The following is a 22,869-nucleotide window of genomic DNA, read 5'->3' as shown; positions in this document are numbered from 1 at the left end:
AACGAGGAAATATCTACAGTTCTACAGGTACATATTTGATATTTCTAAGAAATATGTAGGTATTAATAATAACGCTGTCAACCCTGTAATTATTCAGCGTTTAATCGCATTGTAGAATAAATAAATGTTTAGCAGTTTGTGAGTCACGAGTGGAACACGTTTGGCTCCAAGTTAATCGCTGGCGGCTCGGTAAAGTGTTAATACTATAGTCCTTTTCATTTAGGATGATTCCTGTGACACTTCATCGTGTTCCGAATTACGTATTTTATGTTTAAAAAGTCAAAATAATTTTAGTGCATAATATTTTTATTTTATGGCGGCATTATTACCAAAAATATAAAAATGAAGCATCTTAAGCTTATAAATCAAAAACAGTATTGTTTAGTTTAATATAATGAAAAATAAAATAAAATAACACAAAAATATAATATCTACGTAATTCGTGTACATGAAATGGATCGTTGAAAAATCATAGAGTTGGAAAATCATATAATCGGCGCCCATCTTGTGATCGTTTGTCAATCGAGTCAATCGTCTGTACGAGTACGTCAGCCTTGTATACAAGTTGCATTTTTATATTGATACTTTACGTGGTATTCTGTTATTTTTACTAATTGTTATTGTTGACTTTTTGTTGCTGTTGTTTGCTAAGTTTCCTTAGTTAATTGTTGGCGAAATGCCGAAAAAACTAATTTTGGTGCTTTATTCAAATCGATTTCATTTCCATATAGAATATTATCGATTATCGGAAACAATTGATACGATTTCAGTAACCGACATCTCTACACGTGTCAAAAATCGATGTGTCACAGAAATCATCTTAGGTGGAAAGGACTATAGATTGCATCATATAATAATATTGACATTAGACATTCTTGACTCTACAACTGTTCTCTACCTCCTCCTAGCTTTATGTAGGCACATTTAGGTACTAATAGAAGTAGAATTCTAGTACAATGTTGAGATAGGGTAAGGCAATCCATACAAATCTCTACTTTCTGGCGAAAGAGAAAAATAACATTATGATAGCTTGTGGGAATATTATGTATTTAAATTAAATTAATATGTTTTCCGAAGAAGTCTGTTTTGTTTTTGACGAAATATACTTTAGGTATAATATTTTTCAATCCTTACTAATACATAGGTATTTAAAATGCGAAAGTTTACAATTTTAATCAAATATACTTAAATACGCTCAATTAGAAAATAGTTGGAACAGTTACTTAAGATTACGAAGCCTACGAAGAATTTAATATTCACTTTGCTCTTAGCTAACATGACCGCACAATTTCTGGATCTTTTAGTTTTGCAGCCCCGAACGTGCGAACGGAAGGCGTTATACAGTTATGAACTTATATTTCTCTACTATTAAAAATTTCCAAGTTGCCGTGTTCGGCGTGTTTGCTTGTATACGCGTTGCCATGACAACAGCTATAAATGGATATACAACACATGTATGTGTGTCGAGTGCAATTATACCGATTTTGACCCAGTTGAGAGAGCGCAATGACCCCCGGCGGAATAAAATATACGTGAAATCTATCCATACAAAATATATCGAATTATAGTGGCTATTATAAATATATTATCTTTTGTGGTCAAGAGATTACTCTTGACAAACTGAACCAATAAATGTTATTTCACACTCCACAAGATCACTTTCTTTTCATTGTAGGTCGTTGTCGGTATCATATAGGTAATATGCGAATGAAAAAAAAGTCTCAAAAAATGTCCGCAACTTCTTTCGAGCCCTAACTTGCAAAAGCCTATGGGCGGTGGTGATGCCCGCTAGCAGCTCGTGAGCTGTTACAGCTAGTACATGTAATGCTTGTTGTGCGCAGGTGGTGTGCGGCAGGCGTCTCCGGCGCTGCGCGAGGCGCTCACCCTGCTGCGGGAGGCCTGGCCCGAGCCCGCCACGCTCGCCGACCGCTGGTCAGTACACACTGCACCACAGCACTGCACACACAATACTCTACATGCCGTACTCATAGTATATTTGTCTATGGTATTACCACAGAATACATAATAGTAGCTAAACGCTACAGAACGGACACTCTCCGCCTCCCGCCAAAATTAAACACTTACCTCACCCGGCACCCCACACGGTCAGTCTAAAAATGGTCCACATTTTTCTACAGGGACGATACGCAACGAAGATTGACAACATTAATTAAATTGACTTAAAGTAATTTTATTATTTAGGATTTGTGATTATCGTTTTTCACTTATAATACCACAAGAGCTTCAAAATTATCGGGTATTTTCCGATAGGTTCGTTGCAAACAAATGAAGGAGTCAAGTTTTTAGTCAAGGTTATAAAATCACGAGCGCGAAGCGCGAGTGATTTTTCCTGAAAAACTTGACGACTTTATTTGTTTGCAGGGAACCTTGAGGGAAATGCCAGATAATTTTGAAGCTCGTGTGGTATTCGGGAGATTATTTTTCCGTCCCAAATGTCGGCCAATAATTTCACAATTGAATTGAACCTGTCAGTTTGACGTCAACGACCAGAGAAAATTTTCAAAAAATTATCAGTATAATACCATGTAGGTTGTACCACGTGACGTCGAATGGTGCAATTCTATTGGTCGATATTTGGGTCGGAAAAATAATCGTAGAAAATGGTTAGATATTGTGCTGTTAACGGATGTAACCGACTGTTAGCTGCTTGGCGCACACGCACGGTTCAACGCCAGCAGTCTCCGGTGCCTCGCATGCTTTCACTGCTGAACTCATTCCTCAATTCTGCACCAGTATATGATTTGTTTGTGTCAGGGATGGGAATGATAGGTGAAGAATGTAAGAGGTACCTAGAACTAAGAACATAGTGATAAGTTTAGAATTAAGTTTAATATATGTATGGTTTGGCGTATGCCGTAAATAAATAAATAAATAAATAAATAAATAAATGTATTTCATCAGAAAACGCGAATTTTTTTTACGCTAGTCAAAAATGTGCCAACCATAAAGAGCCAAAAACACACACATTTGCAGTCTGTACAGTGTGACTGTCAAAACGATAATTTTGTATGGAGTGTCCGGGGTGTGGTATTACATCAACTATTACAAATTGAGGTATTTAATTGCAAGGTATATTACAAAATTTGAACTGCTCCATTGGACTTGTGGAAATGGTGGTAAATTATGTAACTAATAACTATGTTAATATGGCGATTCAAAAGTGATAAATCCATACTAATATTAATAGCGAAAGTAACTCTGTCTGTCTGTCTGTTACTCAATCACGCCTTAACTACTGAACCAATTTGCATGAAATTTGGTATAGAGATATTTTGATACTCGAGAAAGGACATAGGATAGGTTTTATCCCGGAAATCTTACGGGAACGGGTTTTTCTTTGAAAACGCGGGCGAAGCCGCGGGCGGAAAGCTAGTAAAATATAAATGTTAGCGTTTGAAGGAAGTCAAACTACTCGTAGGTTTAAAAAACATTGGCGTGCTTAGGCGATAACTTATTGGGAGTTAGTGTTTATCGGACACATCTAGAGGTCTCAAGTTCAAGGTCAATAAATAAAGTACTGCGATTTCTACTAAGAAATAGCAGAACTGGATCGACACAAAAGTAACTCAGCATTATAACAATTAAGGATTTTTAAATGGTGAATGTTTTTACCAGTAATAGATTGTGCTGCTTGGTATCTGTGGAAAATCTGAGTTATATGGAGTAATCTAAGTTATAAGCAGTATGGCTACATACTGTTCGTAGTTTTGGTACAAAAATCCTCTCAATCCTCTGCCGTTGCTTGCTTACAACGCCAAGGTAGGTTATATTTTACAGTATAAGCATAGATAAATAGATTACTAAATAGTTGCTTCTTAATTAGTATGAATTTAGGATTCTAGATCTATCTGATAGATAACTAAAATAGTCATCATCGTGAGTTGATAAAGTACATGATGCTTATCCATCATTCAGCTCACTGGATTACGAAATAGATAAGAAAATATTTTCTTATGTTTGGTCACAATATACAGATACATACAGTAAGGAAACTTCATACAAAACGTTCGAAATGGCACACGCACACAAGCAAGCGTGTTTACGAGAATCATAAGGGTATTCAGGGGGATCGATAGTGGCGGGTGACACATCCACAGATTTTGAATGACAAAGATACATAGTATAGAAAAGTGACGTCAATGACTTCACGTTAAATTAAAATCGATTGTTATATTTTTGGCTTCGGTATCTATTGTCCCAAGTATTCTTTTAAAAAAATATTCAATCTACAGTTTAAACTTTCCTACGATTTTATTATATTATGTATAGATATTAAAATAACCATTACATAAATATGCCTTTATTCGAAAAAAAAAATACAAATTATTTACTGAGAAATACTTACGTCTACTACGACTAATTCGGAATTTATTGTTTAATTTTATAGGGTAAAATATTCTCAATCTTATGAACAGTTTTTTTAAGTAACTGATTATGTTTAATTTGTTGTTAATTAATTCAGCCACTTTACAGATTATGTGTTCTCTCATTAAACAAAATCATCTGGTGGTATAATTGGTATAGTTGAATTCAAGCAGCCGAATACTGCGCAATTAGTACGTGGCATTTTTAAAATGATCGCCGAAATCAACTTATCTACAAGCACGTGTTCAAATTAAACTGAAATAATATATTTCACAAAAATGTTAAAACATAAATACGTCATAAAGGTTGAAATTATAATTATTGTATTTTTATCGATACGTGACGTCACCACTTTATCAAGCACTAAGCCTGTCAAACTATTTTCTTTTTCATCCTAAAACAAAAAGGTGGAGGTTCTATGCTCGTATAATAATAGATTTAATTTATTTCTGCATATTTTGTGTTTTTTTATTTAATTTAATTTATCGTTTTAAAAATAATTTAGTAGGTATACCTACATACAAGTATTGTAAATTCTGGTTTAAAAGAATTATTGAATATATGTATAATACAAATATCAAGCATTATAAATAATTCAGGTACATTAAAATATAACCTTCGGCGTCCATAACAAAACAAGATTTCGAAATATAGCACTGATAAAAACGTAGGTATTTACTTTTACAAGGTGTATTAATTCGGATTGTTTCTTTTTGTAAATTCATATTTAGGCTACACCATTTTTGTATTTTAACGAGTTTTAATCTCAAAATTACCACAAAATCGACTGTGGAAAAAAAAGCAAACAGAAATATACAGGCCGAATTGATAACCTCCTCCTTTATTTTTGAAGTCGGTTAAATATCAAAAAGGTAACAGCCCTATAGCTATAACAGTGCAAACGTCATAATTTCATCGCAGGGGCTTAGTTTCCTAACTGTATGTACGTATATATTATATCTGTCAACTGTGGTTTGGTGAAGAGCATTTGAAATTAAATATTAGCCTGTTTTAGTTTAGTTTAGTTTCAAGACTGCATCTAATGTTAAAAACACATAAAAATGGTCAAGCCGCTGCAGTGGCTAGTCCTCAGGTGACAGTTGACACTATCACACTAGTGCTTGTCTAAAAATCATCGCGCTGACTCACCGTTGACCTGTTTCTGTGCACTTTCAGCGAAACGCTTAGTATTTGGGTTACGTTCACTTTTCCACAGAAATTGCTAATGAGTATAATTAATTATTATCAAATGACTTCCCATTGTGTGACACAGCCTCACGACACTTATTGGAATTTTGGCAATTTCAGGAAATTCATATTATTTGTGACAAATGTTCTAATGATATTGAATTTAATCACAAATTTAATCGATTTTTTTATATAAAAGTTGCATATTATAATATATTTTTTTATTAGCTCTACTAAACTCCGTTATTTTTTTTCATTATACTTTGTTTGTAAATAGACGTGTACTTATATCTACTTATAAATAAAAAATGGGGACATTTCAAACATTATATCTACATTTATAAGTACTTCCTTTTTAACGTCGGCTGCTGCAATAAAATTACCCCACACTTTACTATTTTTATTTTTAAATTTGTTATACTTTTTATGTGTACTCTAACTATTAGAACCTATGCATAAATACAATTAGGTATTATTTAGCTTTGACGAATCAACCACTGGACGCGAAATCAAAGGAAAATGTATGAAAACTTGTTCAACCAATATTGGGGGGAGGAGAGGTAATGTCTCCTTAATTATTATTAAAATAAAATAAATAAAATGTCAGTTTATAACCAAACAAATAGGAAACATGCTTCATAGTTCATATGATTTCAGTATACATACACTTGAAATTTCCAAATTAACAGATGTCGTAGACAGTATTAATTGGCTGTGATATTTTTTTTTAATATGGTTGTTATATAAGGGTTAGCATAGTATACATGTTTTTGTGAAAAGAAAATGCAAAAACAAATTTGTATTTTGTATGAAATTATTTTATCGTAATTTTAAAATTAATTAACTTTACATCAACTCGCCGACTTTTGGGAGAATGAAATTTTGAAATAATGGCAACACTATAGCAACAGATGTCATGATGACAATGGCGGCTGTATTTTTTTCTGTAAATTTTGCCGTACTAATTTTGTCATTAAAACATAAAAGAAATAACTTGCTTCCCTGTGGAATGTAATCTCCTGTGTTTTGTTATTTAAAACTGTACTGTTGCGACACCATTTAACCACGCAAGACGGCATCGGGCATTTTAATTTTTTTTTGTGAAACAGTGACGCAGTTAATCAGTCGGTAGTTATAATATTATTGTAGAGATATTTTCTTTTAGTTCTCGCGACGGCGCGCGCTACGATTTTTCAAATTAAAAGCAAAATTCATTTTAACAGACTTTATAATAAACAGAACGAAGATAATTTCTGTTAAAACCTTCGAGTTATATGGGTCGCTCCGGGCGTGCTCCGGCTGAGCGAGCAGAATCATTGCGATATTAAACTTTCAATATTTAATCAGCATTAACAATGAAATTGCATTTCGCGATTGAGAAGACATCGCCTATAAAATATTCAAATTATAATTAGCAAACGTAAGCATTTATTGTGACCTATTTCCAAACTTTGCCTGACCTAGAGAACTCTATGCAACCGATAAAGCTAACACAACTAGAAGCCACTTGGGGTTTGTCGTGAGCAATAATTTTTCAAGCGATTTTTCCTTTTATTGGAGCCGTGTGAGAACAGTTTTTCTCAATTAGACAGATCTAAATTTTTGAAATTGATTGTGACCAGTGACAATTAAATGCATCCGTCGCGGACCGCGGTCTCAATGTGAATCAATCTTGTATCAATTCTTCATTTTTAAATAATATCTGCGCTTTTCTTTATTGGAGTACCTAATCTAATCGTATGAAAGAAGATTACTACACGAAAATAATCTAACAACAAATTTAGTTATAATATCATTATCAGGGTATATTTTTATCTAAATGACTGCATTGCATCGATAATATCCGAATCCACTTGACATCCTCTTGAGAATTGCGGAATATCACTTGAGTGTACATCGCTGCCGCGGTTAGAGGCGTAGTTCAGAGCGCAACAGCCCCCAGCAGTGGATATAGAACACCGCTAAAAGGTTTTAGATTACTTTCTGTTTGTGTGTACTCACTGTGCGATGGATCGCGGTCATATTAAGAGCTAAGACATGATTTACGTTATGCTCGCGAGTCGCGGATAATTAAAGAACATTATACTACATAAACAGTATTAAACACATTAAAAGACAATAAAATATAATCTTATAAATACAGCACTATTCTTTAATTACCTAAATATAACTAATATTGTATGTCATATACATGTATATAACGTAAAAATTAGTTAAACTTTTCAGTATCTACTAAAAGAATAATTCTAATTCTGGTGATAGTGCTATCCATCATTCATAGAACCGTACGTACATATTCTATCTCTCTTTCTATCGATGTTGTGATTTTAGTATGTCCATCATTATGACGAATTTTACTGAAACAACTTTTGCACCTAAAAACATAGCAGACTCACCATAGAAAAATATGCCAGTATTACACCTTAAATTTGTCCAGTGATTAAAATAAAGTATGATGGAAATAAATGAATTTACACCTTTTATTTGGTATCTTACCATTTGTAATTTCAATTTAATCAGAAAAGTAACTATAGGTATTCAAATCATTTCAAGTAAGTAGTTAATTATGTTTTGTATTCGAATTTAAAGGAATCACAATCTCATATCGATACAACATATTATCTCATAGGGAATCGCATCGTTCCAGTTGCACAGTCAGTAAACATGCAGTTAGAAATACAATGATGATGCTAATCTAAATGAAGAATGAAGATGAAGATCACTCAGTTGGTCTCCAACCCTCACCGTGGTCGCACGTGTTGCTACATTTCAACTTCTGGTTCTAATCGAAAAATATTCCAAAAACTATATCAATGAGTGAAATAATTAATTAATATGAGTTAAGTTAATGGTTTTGATACGTGTTTGCGTCATAGATTTCGTGTCAGCTGATAATTAATAAGTAAGTAGTTACTCTATTATTTTAATTTTAAAATCGTAAATGGCATTTTATTATTAATGGACTACGAAAAATATTAAAAAAAATTAAATGTTATTAAAAAGGGATAATAAATAATAATTGTGTGGTTATCCATTTAAACCTTTAAACCTGGCAAAATGCATCCTCTCTTCGTTGTGCATTTTGCATTCAGGACCATAAAGTTATAGCCTCCAACCTCACAATATAAAGGCCATTTAATTCATCAAATGTTATATTATAAATTATTTATTGCCTGTTTTGCGTTATTTGCGTTATTGTCTGTTTATTTATTATCAAAAAATTAGTCTTACGTACGCGGCTTCGTCTCAGTGGTCAAAAAAAATTCCGATGGTAATTAAATGTTTCATCCTATCATAAATTTGCTCCGTTCGCGTTGCAACGTGAAAAAAGATAAACAAACAAACACACTTTACCGCACCGCATTTCCAATTGTATTAGTAGGGACTTGTAATAAATAATAATGAGTAAGGATAGTTTCAGACATGAGACATGAGACAGACAGAGCTCTATGTCGAAGCCCAAACCTATGTGTGCTAGTAGCTATAGTTCCTGTAAATGTATGAATATGGCTTGTGGGATATGGGCTCGCTTCTTCACCGTGTTTGATTAATATTATGAGATATTATACCGCGGGGTTTCACACGCTGCAGCGCTGCCCGCAGACGAACCCGCGAGCGAAATAAAGTATTTCTATATCTCATGACGTATTATATTCTGATGTTTAACCTTTGACACGAAGTTTCATCCAAATCCGTCTAGCAATTTTTTCGTGAAAGAGTACCTACCTTACAAACATACAAACATCCATACATCATTAAAACGAGTTCCAAGTTGAGCGATTTTGACCTGTATACGTACTGTGTAATGTTTATACTGTATACCTACTGTGTATATTGACCCTAATGATCCGTAATGCAATTTTGACTCTGCGACCACGTGGCTTAAATCTTAAGTAATTGTGACTAAGATGAACTTCCGGATCCTTTGAATGTGGTGACTCATCAAAACGTGACTAACATTGTTTGTTTTTAAAAGACATGTTTACAGAATAGTTATATTGATACGAGATCCGCTTCTAGGTTCTGAAATACTTGATGTGTTGCCTATATTTTAATGTGCATATTTCAGTAACGGTATCTCAATTAATACATAAGCATTTACCAGTAGCCCAGTCGGCCGCTATCGCGTGTGACATGCCGTATATCTCACCTTCCGTCCTCCGGTTGTAGCAACCTCATACAGCCTAAGCTAAGATACGCATAGTTATTAGTTACACCAAAATATAATAAATATATTAGAATTTTAAAAAATATACGCCGTGAAATGTATTAATAAGAAAAAAAAGTACGTTGGTTGTCGAATAAATTGCCGCTACAGACAGGAAATCCCATGCGGCTCACGGGTGTGTGTTCGCAAATAAATTTAACTTGAATTAAGTACTTACTCGTATTTTCATTTATCTATTAGGTACTATCTTTATTTCTCTCGTTCGTTTTTCGGTTAAAGAACCACCGTAGTCTTGTCGAATCTAATATTTTAATATGTATAATTAAATATTATATTATTGCCTTTTATCACCCCGAACAAAAATAATGATTTCTATTTCCTGTTAATTAATTACAACTTATTTCATTCCTTATATTTCTACTTTCATTGCTTCTGTACACTTACCGTGTATGTTGCGGGTGTAGTGCATTAGGTCTCCACAATCCAGAGCTTTTTCGGCACCAAAAATATACATATATTATAAAAATATATATATATATATATTTCCTCGACACAGAAAGTGTAGGCAATATACGTAACCTTAACGTCATATTTCAGCACTCAGCACTCAGCTATCACAAACAAACAGACGAACGATGGAGCCACGTGGAGCGTGGTGGAGCGCTGCCAGAACGTTACCGTAGAGTACATGACAACTAGACATTCTATTTATATGGAAGATAATATTATGTCGTACGTGTTATATTACCTAAACTATCTATTTACTATTATTATTATCATCATAAAATTAGGATTCTAGGTATAATTTGGATTTAATTAAAACTACCTGTTCGCCCAGGTTCCATTCGGGAAATTTTTGCCGTTCTTGAGTTATATATATGTATAGCGTAACTACCGTTACCATAATGGTAATACCATACCATATTACCCTATTTTATTATAATAATAACAATCATGGAATTATGTAATAACATGTCGATGTATAAACCAGTACCTAGTTAGTCAAAGCTAGTTTTATTGCTAAAATATAACTCGAAAGAAAGATTATAAGCCGATATCGAGCATGACACAAAGTAGACGATAGTGAGTCCTTTTTATACTTCTATTTCATTAATTATTTAATCTGTTTTTGTTGACTGTGGAAGATTTATATGTTATTAAAAATTATGAAATTCATTTTGCAAATCTTCTCAATATTTTCACCGCTCTATAGAAAATTAAATGAAATGAATAATGCATGTTCTATCTAGTTTCTCTCCATCGCATCGGCTCGCACAAGGCATTTTCCACGTGAGTAGCGAAGCCGGCCGCAACCCGCAGCCCGCGGTACTTCTAGAAATGTACACGTCATTATTTTATGTATATATTCTACTAGCTTTCCGCCCGCGGCTTCGCCCGCGTTTTCAAAGAAAAACCCGTTCCCGTAGGATTTCCGGGATAAAACCTATCCTATCCTATGTCCTTTCTCGGACCGTATCAAAATATCTCTATACCAAATTTCATGCAAATTGGTTCAGTAGTTAAGGCGTGATTGAGTAACAGACAGACCGACAGAGTTACTTTCGCATTTATAATATTAGTATGGATGAAGTATTCGTGTGAAGCGTGGAATACTAAAAACTGTGTGTTTTACGTGTTTATATTAGTCTAATTATTAGTTAATTGCAAATAAAATTCATTACGATACTTAATTCATATTTAAGACGAATATTTAGAACACACGCCACTCGTATACCTCCACAGACTAATAATAATATACTACGTATACAACCTAACTATAAAATATCTTTATCACAAAGACTGCAGATTGTTCACAAAAATATCGGAGTTTCAATTGCCCACAAACGATCATTATACGAATAATGTCTGACCGCCGCGCGCCGGCCGCGCCCGCACCGGCCGCGGCGTTTGAAAATTCCATGCCAATAATTTTAAATGTAAATATGTTTAAAAGAATCATAGGGAAATATTTCAATTTTTAATTTTTAAGTATGTAATATTTCAATTTTTCATGACAGATAAATAAGGATTTAACAGCTACATTATATTAGATACATACCTAATAGGTAGATATGTATGACAGTATGGTTTGTGATTTTTTTTATGATTATTATTACGAGTCTCTACGGCGATCGAGCCCGGTACTAGACTAACAAATACGCGTTCACCATCAATATTGCGCTTTTTATATTTACCTCGCTGTTACTCCATCGCATCGTTTGAATGATCTTAAATGAATAGGTTGGTAATACCGTATGTCGTGGCTAATATATTATCTGCAGTGCAGGCGGTTCGCACGCCGGTCGACGGCCGCGCGCCATCGATTGTGAGCGCAGGGTGTACTGTTGGTACTGTGCCTGTGTAGCGACTAGAGGCCCAAGTTGAAAAATGTGGCCCTTAATGTACCGTGAATCAAACGCCAGATTCTAATCATATCATACTTTTTAAGGTTAAAAGCCTGTCCCGCATAGGTATTACCTATAACCATATATGTTATTTTAGCATTTTTTCCACACTCACCTTGTTGTCTCGAGGAGTGTTAAGGTACCTAATACCTATCTATTTAGATAAATATTTCGTATTCGGTCCTGTGAGAACTGAGAACTAATACCTAAAAGCCGACCGTAATGAAGCACATCGATAGATCTGGGAGCGTAGTCGTGGAAAATGTAATGAGATAATATACAAGTCAATTAGCCAATGATATAGAGCGTGCAGCGAGCGACATCGATACGTCGCTCACAAACCGTATCACTGCACACAAACAGTTTATAACCGCTCCCCATTTTGCCCCCCATTCAATTACCTATACCGCGAATTCGGAATCTGATAATTTTAGGTTCGGTTGGAGGGGGAGGTGTCGTTTTCGTTAACACTTCAATCAATATACCTAACACTTTAAAATTGAATACATATAGTGAACATTCCATGTGTTGAATGTTTGCAAACATGACTAATTAGAATAGTTTTGAAATTTAATTTCATTCAAATGCATGTTTCGTCGCTGCACGATCTACCTGTAACGCTGCACAGGCGCGCGGCGCGTGGCGCGTGGGGCGGGCGGTGCGCGACGCGGACGCGCTGCGGGCTCTTGTTTGGGTTCTATTCCAGGCGCGTGCCACCACGCACATACTCACCGATGCATGCCAGAGATTCTTTTGCTCTCGACGGTTTCGCACGTTCCTCGCTAACTAGCGGCGTTTTAGCGGACGTAATCATGTAGGTATTTTGAGGTAGGTATCTAAATGAATTTGCTATTGCTATTAAAAGCGTTTCTAAAACATACGCATGCCTCTATACGATGATTGAGTTATAGTCACCTAATTAAAAAAATTGCAAACGTAATTTGCGAGACATGCCGATACTGAGAACTTTCTCAGCCTTAGCATACTTGTGTCCGCTCCGCTTACGTAGCGTAGGCGGTGGTCGAGCGTGAAGAATGCGCCCAGCGGAGAAACTCGCCGACAGGATCTTCTGTTTCAGCGACACCGCTTGCGTTGTAAACACCGGGACATACTTCGTTTACATTTAGACAGATAGGGTCCTATCGAATACTCGTTTAAAAGTAAAAAAATAACATTTAAAAAATTTATTACATTTAAGTATTTAAAAAATACAAATACAATAAAGATATTATCTATACTAATATTATAAAGCTGAAGAGTTTGTTTGTTAGTTTGTTTGAACGCGCTAATCTCGTAATTAATATTAATGTAAAAGATTATTTAATAACATGGTACAAATAAAGATTTAATAACTTTTAACAAAAAACTAAACTGCTTTCAAATTGTCAGAACTAGATAAAGTTTAAATGTTATCAAAGGGAAGCGAAGCACGAGCATTGAAAAAAGAGTTATCAAAATCGGTTTACTTTCTGAGATAACAAATATAAAAAAAAAACCTTTTTTTCAAGTCGGTTGAATAGGAAAACTGTCTAAACGCGTAATTAATATTCATGTCAACGCCGATCCTGATTTGCCGTTCTTCCTTTTATAGTGAAACTAGCTCACCGCCCGCGGCTTCGCCCGCTTGGTCTAAAACCCAATAAATTATATACTAAAACCTTCCTCTTAAATCACTCTCTCTATTAAAAAAAACCGCATCAAAATCCGTTGCGTAGTTTTAAAGATTCAAGCATACAAAGGGACATAGGGACAGAGAAAGCGAATTCGTTTTATACTATGCAATGTAGTGATAGTGATTGAGCATTGAGAAAATTTTGATTTTCAAAAACTTTACCCTCCATATATAGGTACGCAAAGCCCCTGCGGCCTGCACACAGTTATGGGGACATGGTTACAGTTTACCTCCCGTAAATAAATAAATAAATTCTTTATTTCAGAACAATTAACAGTCCTATAATAATTTACAAATGTATATATAATTATATTTGTACAGAAAAAAAACGTAAACAAAAAATAACTGGTATCAATAATTATTATTATAACGCATGAAATGTCTGACGTCGTTTATGTGAGAACGAACATCTACTTATACGAGGTGATCCATTAAATTAAGCGAGTGGAACCACTTATGTAATGAAGCGATAAGGGGTTAATATCCGCTGGGAGATGTGCCAGAACGGTTTTTGACCATCAGCACGTTTATGGAGGTCAAATCGGTTAGTCACATTACTACTTGACGGACTTCGTTTGAGACTCAATAATATTAAGCATATCAAAATGTTCCTTTATAGGGAATTTCCTTGATTCCAGGCGAGCAGCTAGCGCGTGTGACAGCGACACGGACAGCATGTGGAAGGGGGAGCTGCCCGCGCGCCCCGCGGCCTCGCCCGGCCTGCTGCGCCGCCGCTACTCCGTGCCGGAGACTATTATGAGAAAGTTCGTATCCACATGATCATATCCTCTTTAAGTAATGGTACGTTAGTAGGTACTCTGATCACCTGCTTGACCCTAAAAAAAAAACAATCAGTTAAACGGATCTTTGCATAATGCTAAAATTCGTTTCTAAGGGACACGGGACTTCATTTAGTTTTATAAACAAGTATGTGGTAATGGGGCGCAAATGTATCCAAGCAGGTACATAAAAGAAAAAAATAAAAATAATTAACTAAAAGAAATGTAACATGCAGTGAATCCTGTAACAGGATTCCTGTGGATACGCGGAGATCACGTTATTTTACTTTTTTAGAAATTAGCCAAATTAAAAGTATAATTGATAAAAAAGATCAAGATCCTTGGCCTTGATCTTTTTTATCAATTATATTGATAAAAAAATGGATCTTGGATCAAGATCAAAGACCTTGAGATCTAAATTATTTATAATCATTTTATATAAGTGTATTATTTATTTGAATTATTTTTAAATATTTATATCTATTTCAGGTATCGCTTAGCACAACAAAAATCTGATATGGAGGAAGCCGGACAAAGCAGTGCCTCACCGGCTTCTACGGCGGCGCGAGGAACCTGCCACTGCTGTGGACCTCGAGGATCTCGACGAGATCGAGACCCAATGCGAAAATCCGCCCTCCTTCGCCTATGGGGACGAGCTGGAGCCTCCCCGGTCAGAGCATGTTGCTGTCCACCCGGAACCCGCTCATTAGACGGTTCACATTCTGAACTGAGAACGCCACGTTGTCTAACTCCAAAACGATTGCGACTTGACTCGTCCCGTGATCGAGAAGATGCGTTAAAAATGCACACGCGCGCTCTGTCGACTTATTCGGATCCACCGCCTGAGCTCACAACTAGCATGACTTCAGAGAAAACGGAATCACCGACATATTCAGACCGAACAGCTCTTTTGACGGACATTACCTCTGATTGCCAAACGAGCCTGCAACCTGAACATTTAACGTACGCTGTATCAGATGGCGGCTCATTCACTGACTCCTCGGAAACATTTACAACCTCTATGCCTACTACAAAAGAGACTGAAATTGATAACCAAAAATATTGTTCTCTAATGTCAAATGGTAGTGACATTGATGGTCGCATAAGTGAAAGGTCAGTAAGTGCTGAAAACAATGACAGTAATCTAGTTCCATTTGATCAACAGTTATCTATCGATACTCGGAAATATGATATACTTGAGATAGTAGTATCTGAAACATTAAATGTTCAACCAGCAACAGCTGTAAAATCTATAGTAAATGAAAAGGTATCCAGTCCGATCAGGAGTGCAGTATTAAATAAACGTAAACAAAATGTCGATATCGATGAATATGTATCCAATATACTTGTGGAAAGTCTAAATTCCCTAACGGACCAGCTTGAATCAATGAATGCATCTATGGGTTATGACAAAAAACTTAATATCGTAGAAAAAGAGATAAAAGTGAAATTACAAAATACGGGAGTTAATACAATAGTGCACCTAAGCCCAACATCTAATAATCAAATTATTTTTGGTAATGAAGAACTCTGCAATAGTGACGATAGACATGACAATGAAAACAATCAACGCAAATTAAGTAGCGTAAATATACGCGAAAGTGTTTTGAGTACCGAAACAAACAATAATTTAACATCGTCAGAAAGCATGAGAGATAATAACTCCAACCATAGTCATCAACAACAAACAGGTAATTTTTTAAATATAACCAATACGGAAAATGTAAATAAATCAATTTTACATCAAATACAAAAACTATTCAAGGACGAATTTCGAAGAAATGACCAGGCTGAAAATCCTTTACCCGAAATATCACACATTGAAATATCTAATGTTGATGTATTTTTAAACGACAACGCCGGTGAATACAAGAATTCTGATACAATTGAAATTCAAACACAAGCTAATCAAGATAACGGAGAGGTACTAGGAGGGGTCGGTACTGGTAATTATTATGAAGAACTTGAAGAAAATACTCTAGTTCCGAGATTTTCAGCGTTGCCTCATAGTGATTCGATGGAAGTAAATACTTCATCGTCAGATGATACTGAGATCTTAGGTTCCGAATGCACAAGTCTTGTCGACAGCTTAGACGATCCTAACTCACCGAGGTCAATACTCTTGCGCCGAGCTTATACAAATAACATAAGAAGTGAACTAGTCCGTTCATCAATCGATGTACTAGACCTTTTACCAGAGAACACCAGTCAAAATGATATTCATTCTCCAAAAGAAAAAGGAGAAGCCTTCTTTATAAGAATTAAAGATGATAACTGTGATTGTGAAAAAGAAAATATAGTTGTAGCAGATCATATGCCTGAAACCATTAAGCAGAGATTGTATAGAAGGCATAGAAAGAGAGAACAGAGAATGGAATGCGTAAGGCGAAGTAAAGTGAAACAATTAAAAAAAGATATCATCAAACAAAAGCACAATGAGATTTACAAGTCCAAGAAAGAAATAGAGAAAGAATGCATGGCTATCATAAATACATTAATTGAAGATGTTATAGCTAAGATTGCTCAAGATGAGTATAAATATATGCGAATTAAGCAACGGTCTAACGACGTACCTACGACTAAGTCAGAAGAAAATTTGAATAGACGTGTATGGAAAAAAGAAAATGAATCAAATAGGAAATCCAATAAAAGTAAGATGGTTCATTCACATTCTTGTTATGATTACACCAGTAAGGATTTAAAAGCGGAAAGATCTAAACGCAGCAAGCATTCTTCACAACTAAATACACTGAGCACACCAGAAGAACATATACCAAAAAGAATATATCAAAAGTCCGAAATACACGATGGAAACAACTGTATAGAAATACTAGAAATATTAGAATATGTAAATAATTCACAAAGTTCCACGGAAACTACAAATTCAGATGAAAATCATAATGGCTGTCAAATAAAAAATAAAAAGTCTAGAATCCCTATACCTGTATATGAAAGGATTCAAAGGATACCGAAAGGTAGTTCTCACATGAATAGTAAAAATACCTGTGGACGTACTCCACCGTTACTTTCACGCGAACGCAGCGAAAAGACACAACATTTACTGACATCCATGCTATTGGATGTTTTTCATGAAGATAATGATCCGATTCAAGACATACCCATCCGCCGCAATGCAGTGCCTTACGAACCTCGAACGAGGTCTAACTCATTAAGGTTTCAAAACTCTTTCGATATTATACCTGAAGAGAAGAGCAGTTTAAGTATGGAGTCGACTGGAGAGGACCTAGCTTGTCGCCGAGCCTCAGCACCCAGTTTAGGTGATAGCCTATCGACTGATCAAGAAGAGCAACCTAAAAAAAGCCCGTCTCCAAAGAAACTAACAAGATATAAAGACTTCAAGAGTGCAGGAACGTCACCTATGCCCGATGTATACAAAACACAAAGTCACGCAGCAGCAATGACTTCACCGATTCGTAAATCTGCTTCAACTAGTCCAATACGTTTAGGTCTTTCAAATAATAAAGGAAACAATGGAACGCAACACGTAAGCCAGCCGCGGCCACTGCAGCGTCGGGACGATGAAGGTATAGCGCGCACATTCGCACCGCCGCTCGTTGCCCAACGCACTGCTTCAACTATTTTCGTAGAGTAACTCCCACGCTACTCGAGCCATAACTGGAGTTGTTAATAAAACCAAATTCAGACGATGATACTTGGAAATAAGCCTTTCTTTCTCGACTCGTTATCATGAGTGATTATGAGGCTGAGCAGACAATATAATTTTAACTTACTATTAAATATTAATAATGCAAAATTCCAAGTGTTGTCGTTTTCTATGTTGTTACACGTCTGTTAACGATCACGTAAATAGAAATTGTTATTTTGAGAGGCACAAGCACTATTTATTATAGATAGATATTTATGTATACTTATGTATAATTATCAATAAAGCGTATAAAATCTAGACGTTAGTTTTATTTATCTCAAGGTTCAGAAAGACGAAAGTCAGTCACCACGCAGTACGAAGAGCAGATAAGAAATGTACAAAGCGATCCGGAAGGGAGGCGAGAACGCAAAGTAAAAACTCACAATTGCCTTAAAGACAATAAAATTAATGAGGTAACGAAAGAAAGGAGACGCAAGTCTGACAGAGTAAAAGATAGAAGTATTAAAGATAGATACGAAGAAAAAATATTGAGTCAGAATATGTATCAGAAGAAAAAAAGCAGGTCAGATCGCAGTGAGGTCGGATCGGAAGGGAGTAGGGATGAAAGAGATGGCAGTTCGAGCTCGAGCGAGTCGGGCGGCAGTCTGCTCTGCTCGCTGGCTCCCGCTTGGCTCAGTGCACGGAGGCGAAGACGAAGAGCTGCAAGCAGTTCAGGTACAAAAATACAATGAGCATTTTCCTTGTCGTATTATACCTTGCCTTTTATTGTGTAAAATAGTTTTAAATAAATTAAGTTAGCTCATGAGCGATTTAGTAAAATAATATAATATTAATATTGCATTTCGTAATGTCTGACTTAGAATGGATTAGTTAGTTATTATTAAGCTGATGTTAAAAGTGACGTCCTCATTGTGCAATGACGAGCTATATTTACAATTTCTAAATGAACTTTCTGACCGAAAGAAGAAAAAAGATAGAACAAAAACCTTTCAACTTTCAACCTTGAATTGACATTTTTATGTAGGAACCACATTCATTTTCGTTACCTATTCAAATATAGCTCCAAGGGAATGCATTTGTACTTTACTGTTCCCATCGCACACAAGTCACAACGGGCGGGCTAATCCCATTTAGCTCCCATACAGGGAATACATTTGTATGTACTTGTCTGTTCCGTTCGCACACGACGGCGCAGGCGACTGGGCGGTGACGGTGGCGGGCTCGTGCGCCGCCGCGCTGCCCAACGACGTGGAGATGCGGCTGCGCTTCCCCGACCCGCACGCGCGCGCGCCCCATCCGCCCCACCCGCCCTCCTTCAGCGCTGTGAGTGCACGTACACTCGACTTACTTAACTTATCGTGTATCTCATGAACTGTTTTGAAAATTTCAAAGAACAGATATTTCTGTTGCCTTTAAAATAAATAAAATTTTAAATTTCAAAATAATAATCTATAGGTACTAATATTATAAAGCTAAAGAGTTTGTTTGTTTGTTTTAACGCGCTAATCTCGGGAACTACTGGTCCGATTTGAAAAATTCTTTCGGTGTTAGATAGCTCATTTATCGAGGACGGTTATAGGCTATACCTATATCATCACGCTACGACTAACAGGAATGGAGCCACGGGGGTGAAACCGCGCGGAGCAGCTAGTAATTTATATAACGTTGGAATTACCTGATTGACCAGTAGGTATACATTTTTCCCCTCGTCGGATTTTAACGGAATTGTTCCCGTATTGCATGAACGCACATGAACGTATCTCGCGGCAGGTGGAATGCGGCACTGACTGCAGCAGGGCGTGCCGCGCGCCGCCGCACGCGCCACACGCACCGCACGGGCCGCACTCGCGCCGGCCGCGGCGCACGAGCGACGACGCGGGCAGACTCACGCTGACTGTGAAGAAAGAGGCGTCTGGTAAGTGGTAACGCCCATTTCAACACAAATAAATACCTCTTTCAACCACTCTCTCACTGTATAGTGTGAGTTAAGGTTAATCGAAAAACTGAGATTTGTAGATATCAATAAGTGGATCCATAAATCAAGAAAGACAAAATAAGCATTTGGATAATGTTTTTCAAAAAACCTATATTATGAATTAATGTTCGCATGTTAAAGCAATGAGCATTAAAATTACTAATTATTGTTAATCCGTAAAAATATTTTTTATACAGATTCTTCAGTTCTTGCATCTAAGAGCGTGAAGAAATCTTCTGACCTTCTGCCTGATTTAGAGACATTCCGGGCTTCACGATGTAAAACTAAAAGTTCTCTTAAGGTACATTATCATTCTTTTTATTTTATTTATCGTAAATACACATAATGGTATTATTTAATTTCTATTTAGGTATCACCACGACTCATGAGCTCAATACACTACAGACTCTTAAACTATTAATATACAAAAATTTTAAAGTATAGGAAAAAAATGTGAGGCGTCACGGGACGCCTGGCAGATGTAAATATCGACATTATCACAGTATAAAGAGAACAAGTAAGTTATCTTGGAACAAAGGTACATCGCGCCGTTTGTATGGACCGTTTTCGTGAGGGCCCCGCCTGCTGTGAGCGGTCGGTGTTTGGTCTATAATTATTAAAAATAATATTTTAATATAAAATAATATTTTAAATAATTATAGATATTATCAACGTGACAAGTGAAAACCCTGCGCCTCGCGAGTTTAGGTACCGTGCGCTCCTAAACGCCGGGAGTCAGCCTACTTGTTCTCTTTATACTATGACATTATTTTGTAAAGAATTCAGAAAAGAACAGATTGTTGCATATAGACTGTGATATAGACTATGTACATAGATACAATGTTGCGTGGCGACGCGTCATGTTCCGTGATATTATAATATAATCAGTTTCAGAGATGATGTATTTCTGTTGTCACTTGTCGCTATAATAAAAAATCGGCTGAGCAACGGTTGGCACGGTCATAAGTATGATGAGTGACCTTTTCTTTGTTGCAGAGCTTATTTGTATGGAACCCTTAGTATCGCGTGTTCTACTCGCACTTCTTTATCTCAATCGATTATAATACATAGAGTAGGTATGCAGTGGCACATGTGCATATTGTATTTATTTAATGAATAACGTAATTTACATTTTGATGACGTGCCTATTTGAAATATTTGCTGGCCAATTATTTACATCGAGAAGGCGGTTGTTTCAGACGCGTCGGGGGTACTCCCTTCACTGCTGGCTTCCAGAAGAAGATCCTACGCAGATAAGGTGATACAGAAATCCTTTACAAATACACACATCAACAAAGTCTAGGGATATTTTGTATTGTACTTACGAATAACTAAAAATCTATGAAGAATTTTGTCATACTGTAAATGGAAGAATTATAGATCATTTTAAGGTCTTTAATAAAAAATAAAAAGATTTAATGATTTTTTTTTATTTTCACTAAAAATGTTAATTTTTCTTACCAAGGTGGAAATTTGAATCATAAGGATCTTCATTTCTTGTTCGAAAACATTTTTACTAAAATTGGCATTTTTTTTTTCAAAAAACTAAGTATAAAGTCGCTCACTTAGTAATTCAGTAACCCCAATTTATTATTTTTGTCACCTTAAGCTTTATTAGACTTTTAAATACTGCCCTTTTTATTATTTGATATTTCTTGAATAAAAATCAATAAATTGATGTTGCAGGGCACGTAACGGGTTATCGGTGCTGGGCAGCGCCATCGTGCCGGAGCAGAAGCCGCGTGTGCCCACCATGAGCGAGCGCGACCTCACTCGCCTGTGCGCGCCGCGACGCCGCTTCTCTTGCGTGCGTCCGTGAAGTGATGTTACAGAGCACTGAGCACGTAACGGTTTATCGGTGCTGGGCAGCGCCATCGTGCCGGAGCAGAAGCCGCGCGTGCCCACCATGAGCGAGCGCGACCTCACTCGCCTGTGCGCGCCGCGACGCCGCTTCTCTTGCGTGCGTCCGTGAAGTGATGTTACAGAGCACGTAACGGCGTGTCGGTGCTGGGCAGCGCCATCGTGCCAGAGTTATTTCAAAAACAATTTCTATACATATGGAGAAAAATAAATCTTTGTACTTAAATAAATATTTCATATTTTACAAAATTAAAATGTATATACTTACTTAATCGATCTAGTTTTTTATTTTGATCACCTCTGATAATGTAATATAAAACGCAACTCTGTGGCAATCATGTTAATATTCTGACAGATATTATTAACTTAAAATATATTCGCTAAACTTTATTTAAAATAAAGTTCATCTAAAACATTAAAACGAAGAGAATAAAATAAAAAAGAGCGTGTGTGCCGAGATAACGTGTCAGAAGAGAAACTTCTTTGGCGAGATTCATAGATACCAAAATCGCCGCCTTACTCCATAACGTGACAGTATTACCATGACGCGATCTTGAAATTTTACTCTCAATGCGTCTAAAGAAGTTTCACTTCAAAAGGCTATAATCTGTGTACAGTAACACAGAATTTGAATTCTGCTCGAAAAATATGTAAACGGTTGTAAGAAAAATATACCAAATTATCGACGGTAACACTGAGGATTTGTTAATAGCTGTTTCAAAAACCTTGAAAATTATGTATATTGGAATAATGCAAGCCAAAGTTCCACTTTATCTATATACTTAACTTGCTTGGATGGGTGAGCGCA

At 36.1% G+C, this 22,869-nt stretch overlaps 1 protein-coding gene across 1 annotated transcript in view; it reads left to right on the top strand.

Moving 5' to 3' along the window:
- The window catches only part of LOC149899413 (uncharacterized), a 32,218-nt gene extending 9,896 nt beyond the window's left edge, over nt 1-22,322 (top strand). Inside the window, exons 2-10 of the mRNA XM_090114019.1 lie at nt 1,842-1,932; nt 14,458-14,583; nt 15,088-18,208; nt 18,532-18,940; nt 19,422-19,549; nt 19,997-20,141; nt 20,399-20,502; nt 21,401-21,459; nt 21,888-22,322. Of these exons, the coding sequence (XP_089970145.1) occupies nt 14,495-14,583; nt 15,088-18,208; nt 18,532-18,940; nt 19,422-19,549; nt 19,997-20,141; nt 20,399-20,502; nt 21,401-21,459; nt 21,888-22,020 (4,188 nt within the window). The 5' untranslated portion in view covers nt 1,842-1,932; nt 14,458-14,494 and the 3' untranslated portion in view covers nt 22,021-22,322. The remainder of the gene's footprint in view (nt 1-1,841; nt 1,933-14,457; nt 14,584-15,087; nt 18,209-18,531; nt 18,941-19,421; nt 19,550-19,996; nt 20,142-20,398; nt 20,503-21,400; nt 21,460-21,887) is intronic.
- Nucleotides 22,323-22,869: the final 547 nt, after the last annotated feature.

Source organism: Colias eurytheme, chromosome 20 (genome assembly GCF_061535395.1).
Source record: "Colias eurytheme isolate Ceu_HAF_F1 chromosome 20, ilColEury1 Martin Lab GWU primary, whole genome shotgun sequence".
Lineage (NCBI taxonomy): Eukaryota > Metazoa > Arthropoda > Insecta > Lepidoptera > Pieridae > Colias > Colias eurytheme.
This window is presented reverse-complemented; position numbering and strand designations above follow the sequence as displayed.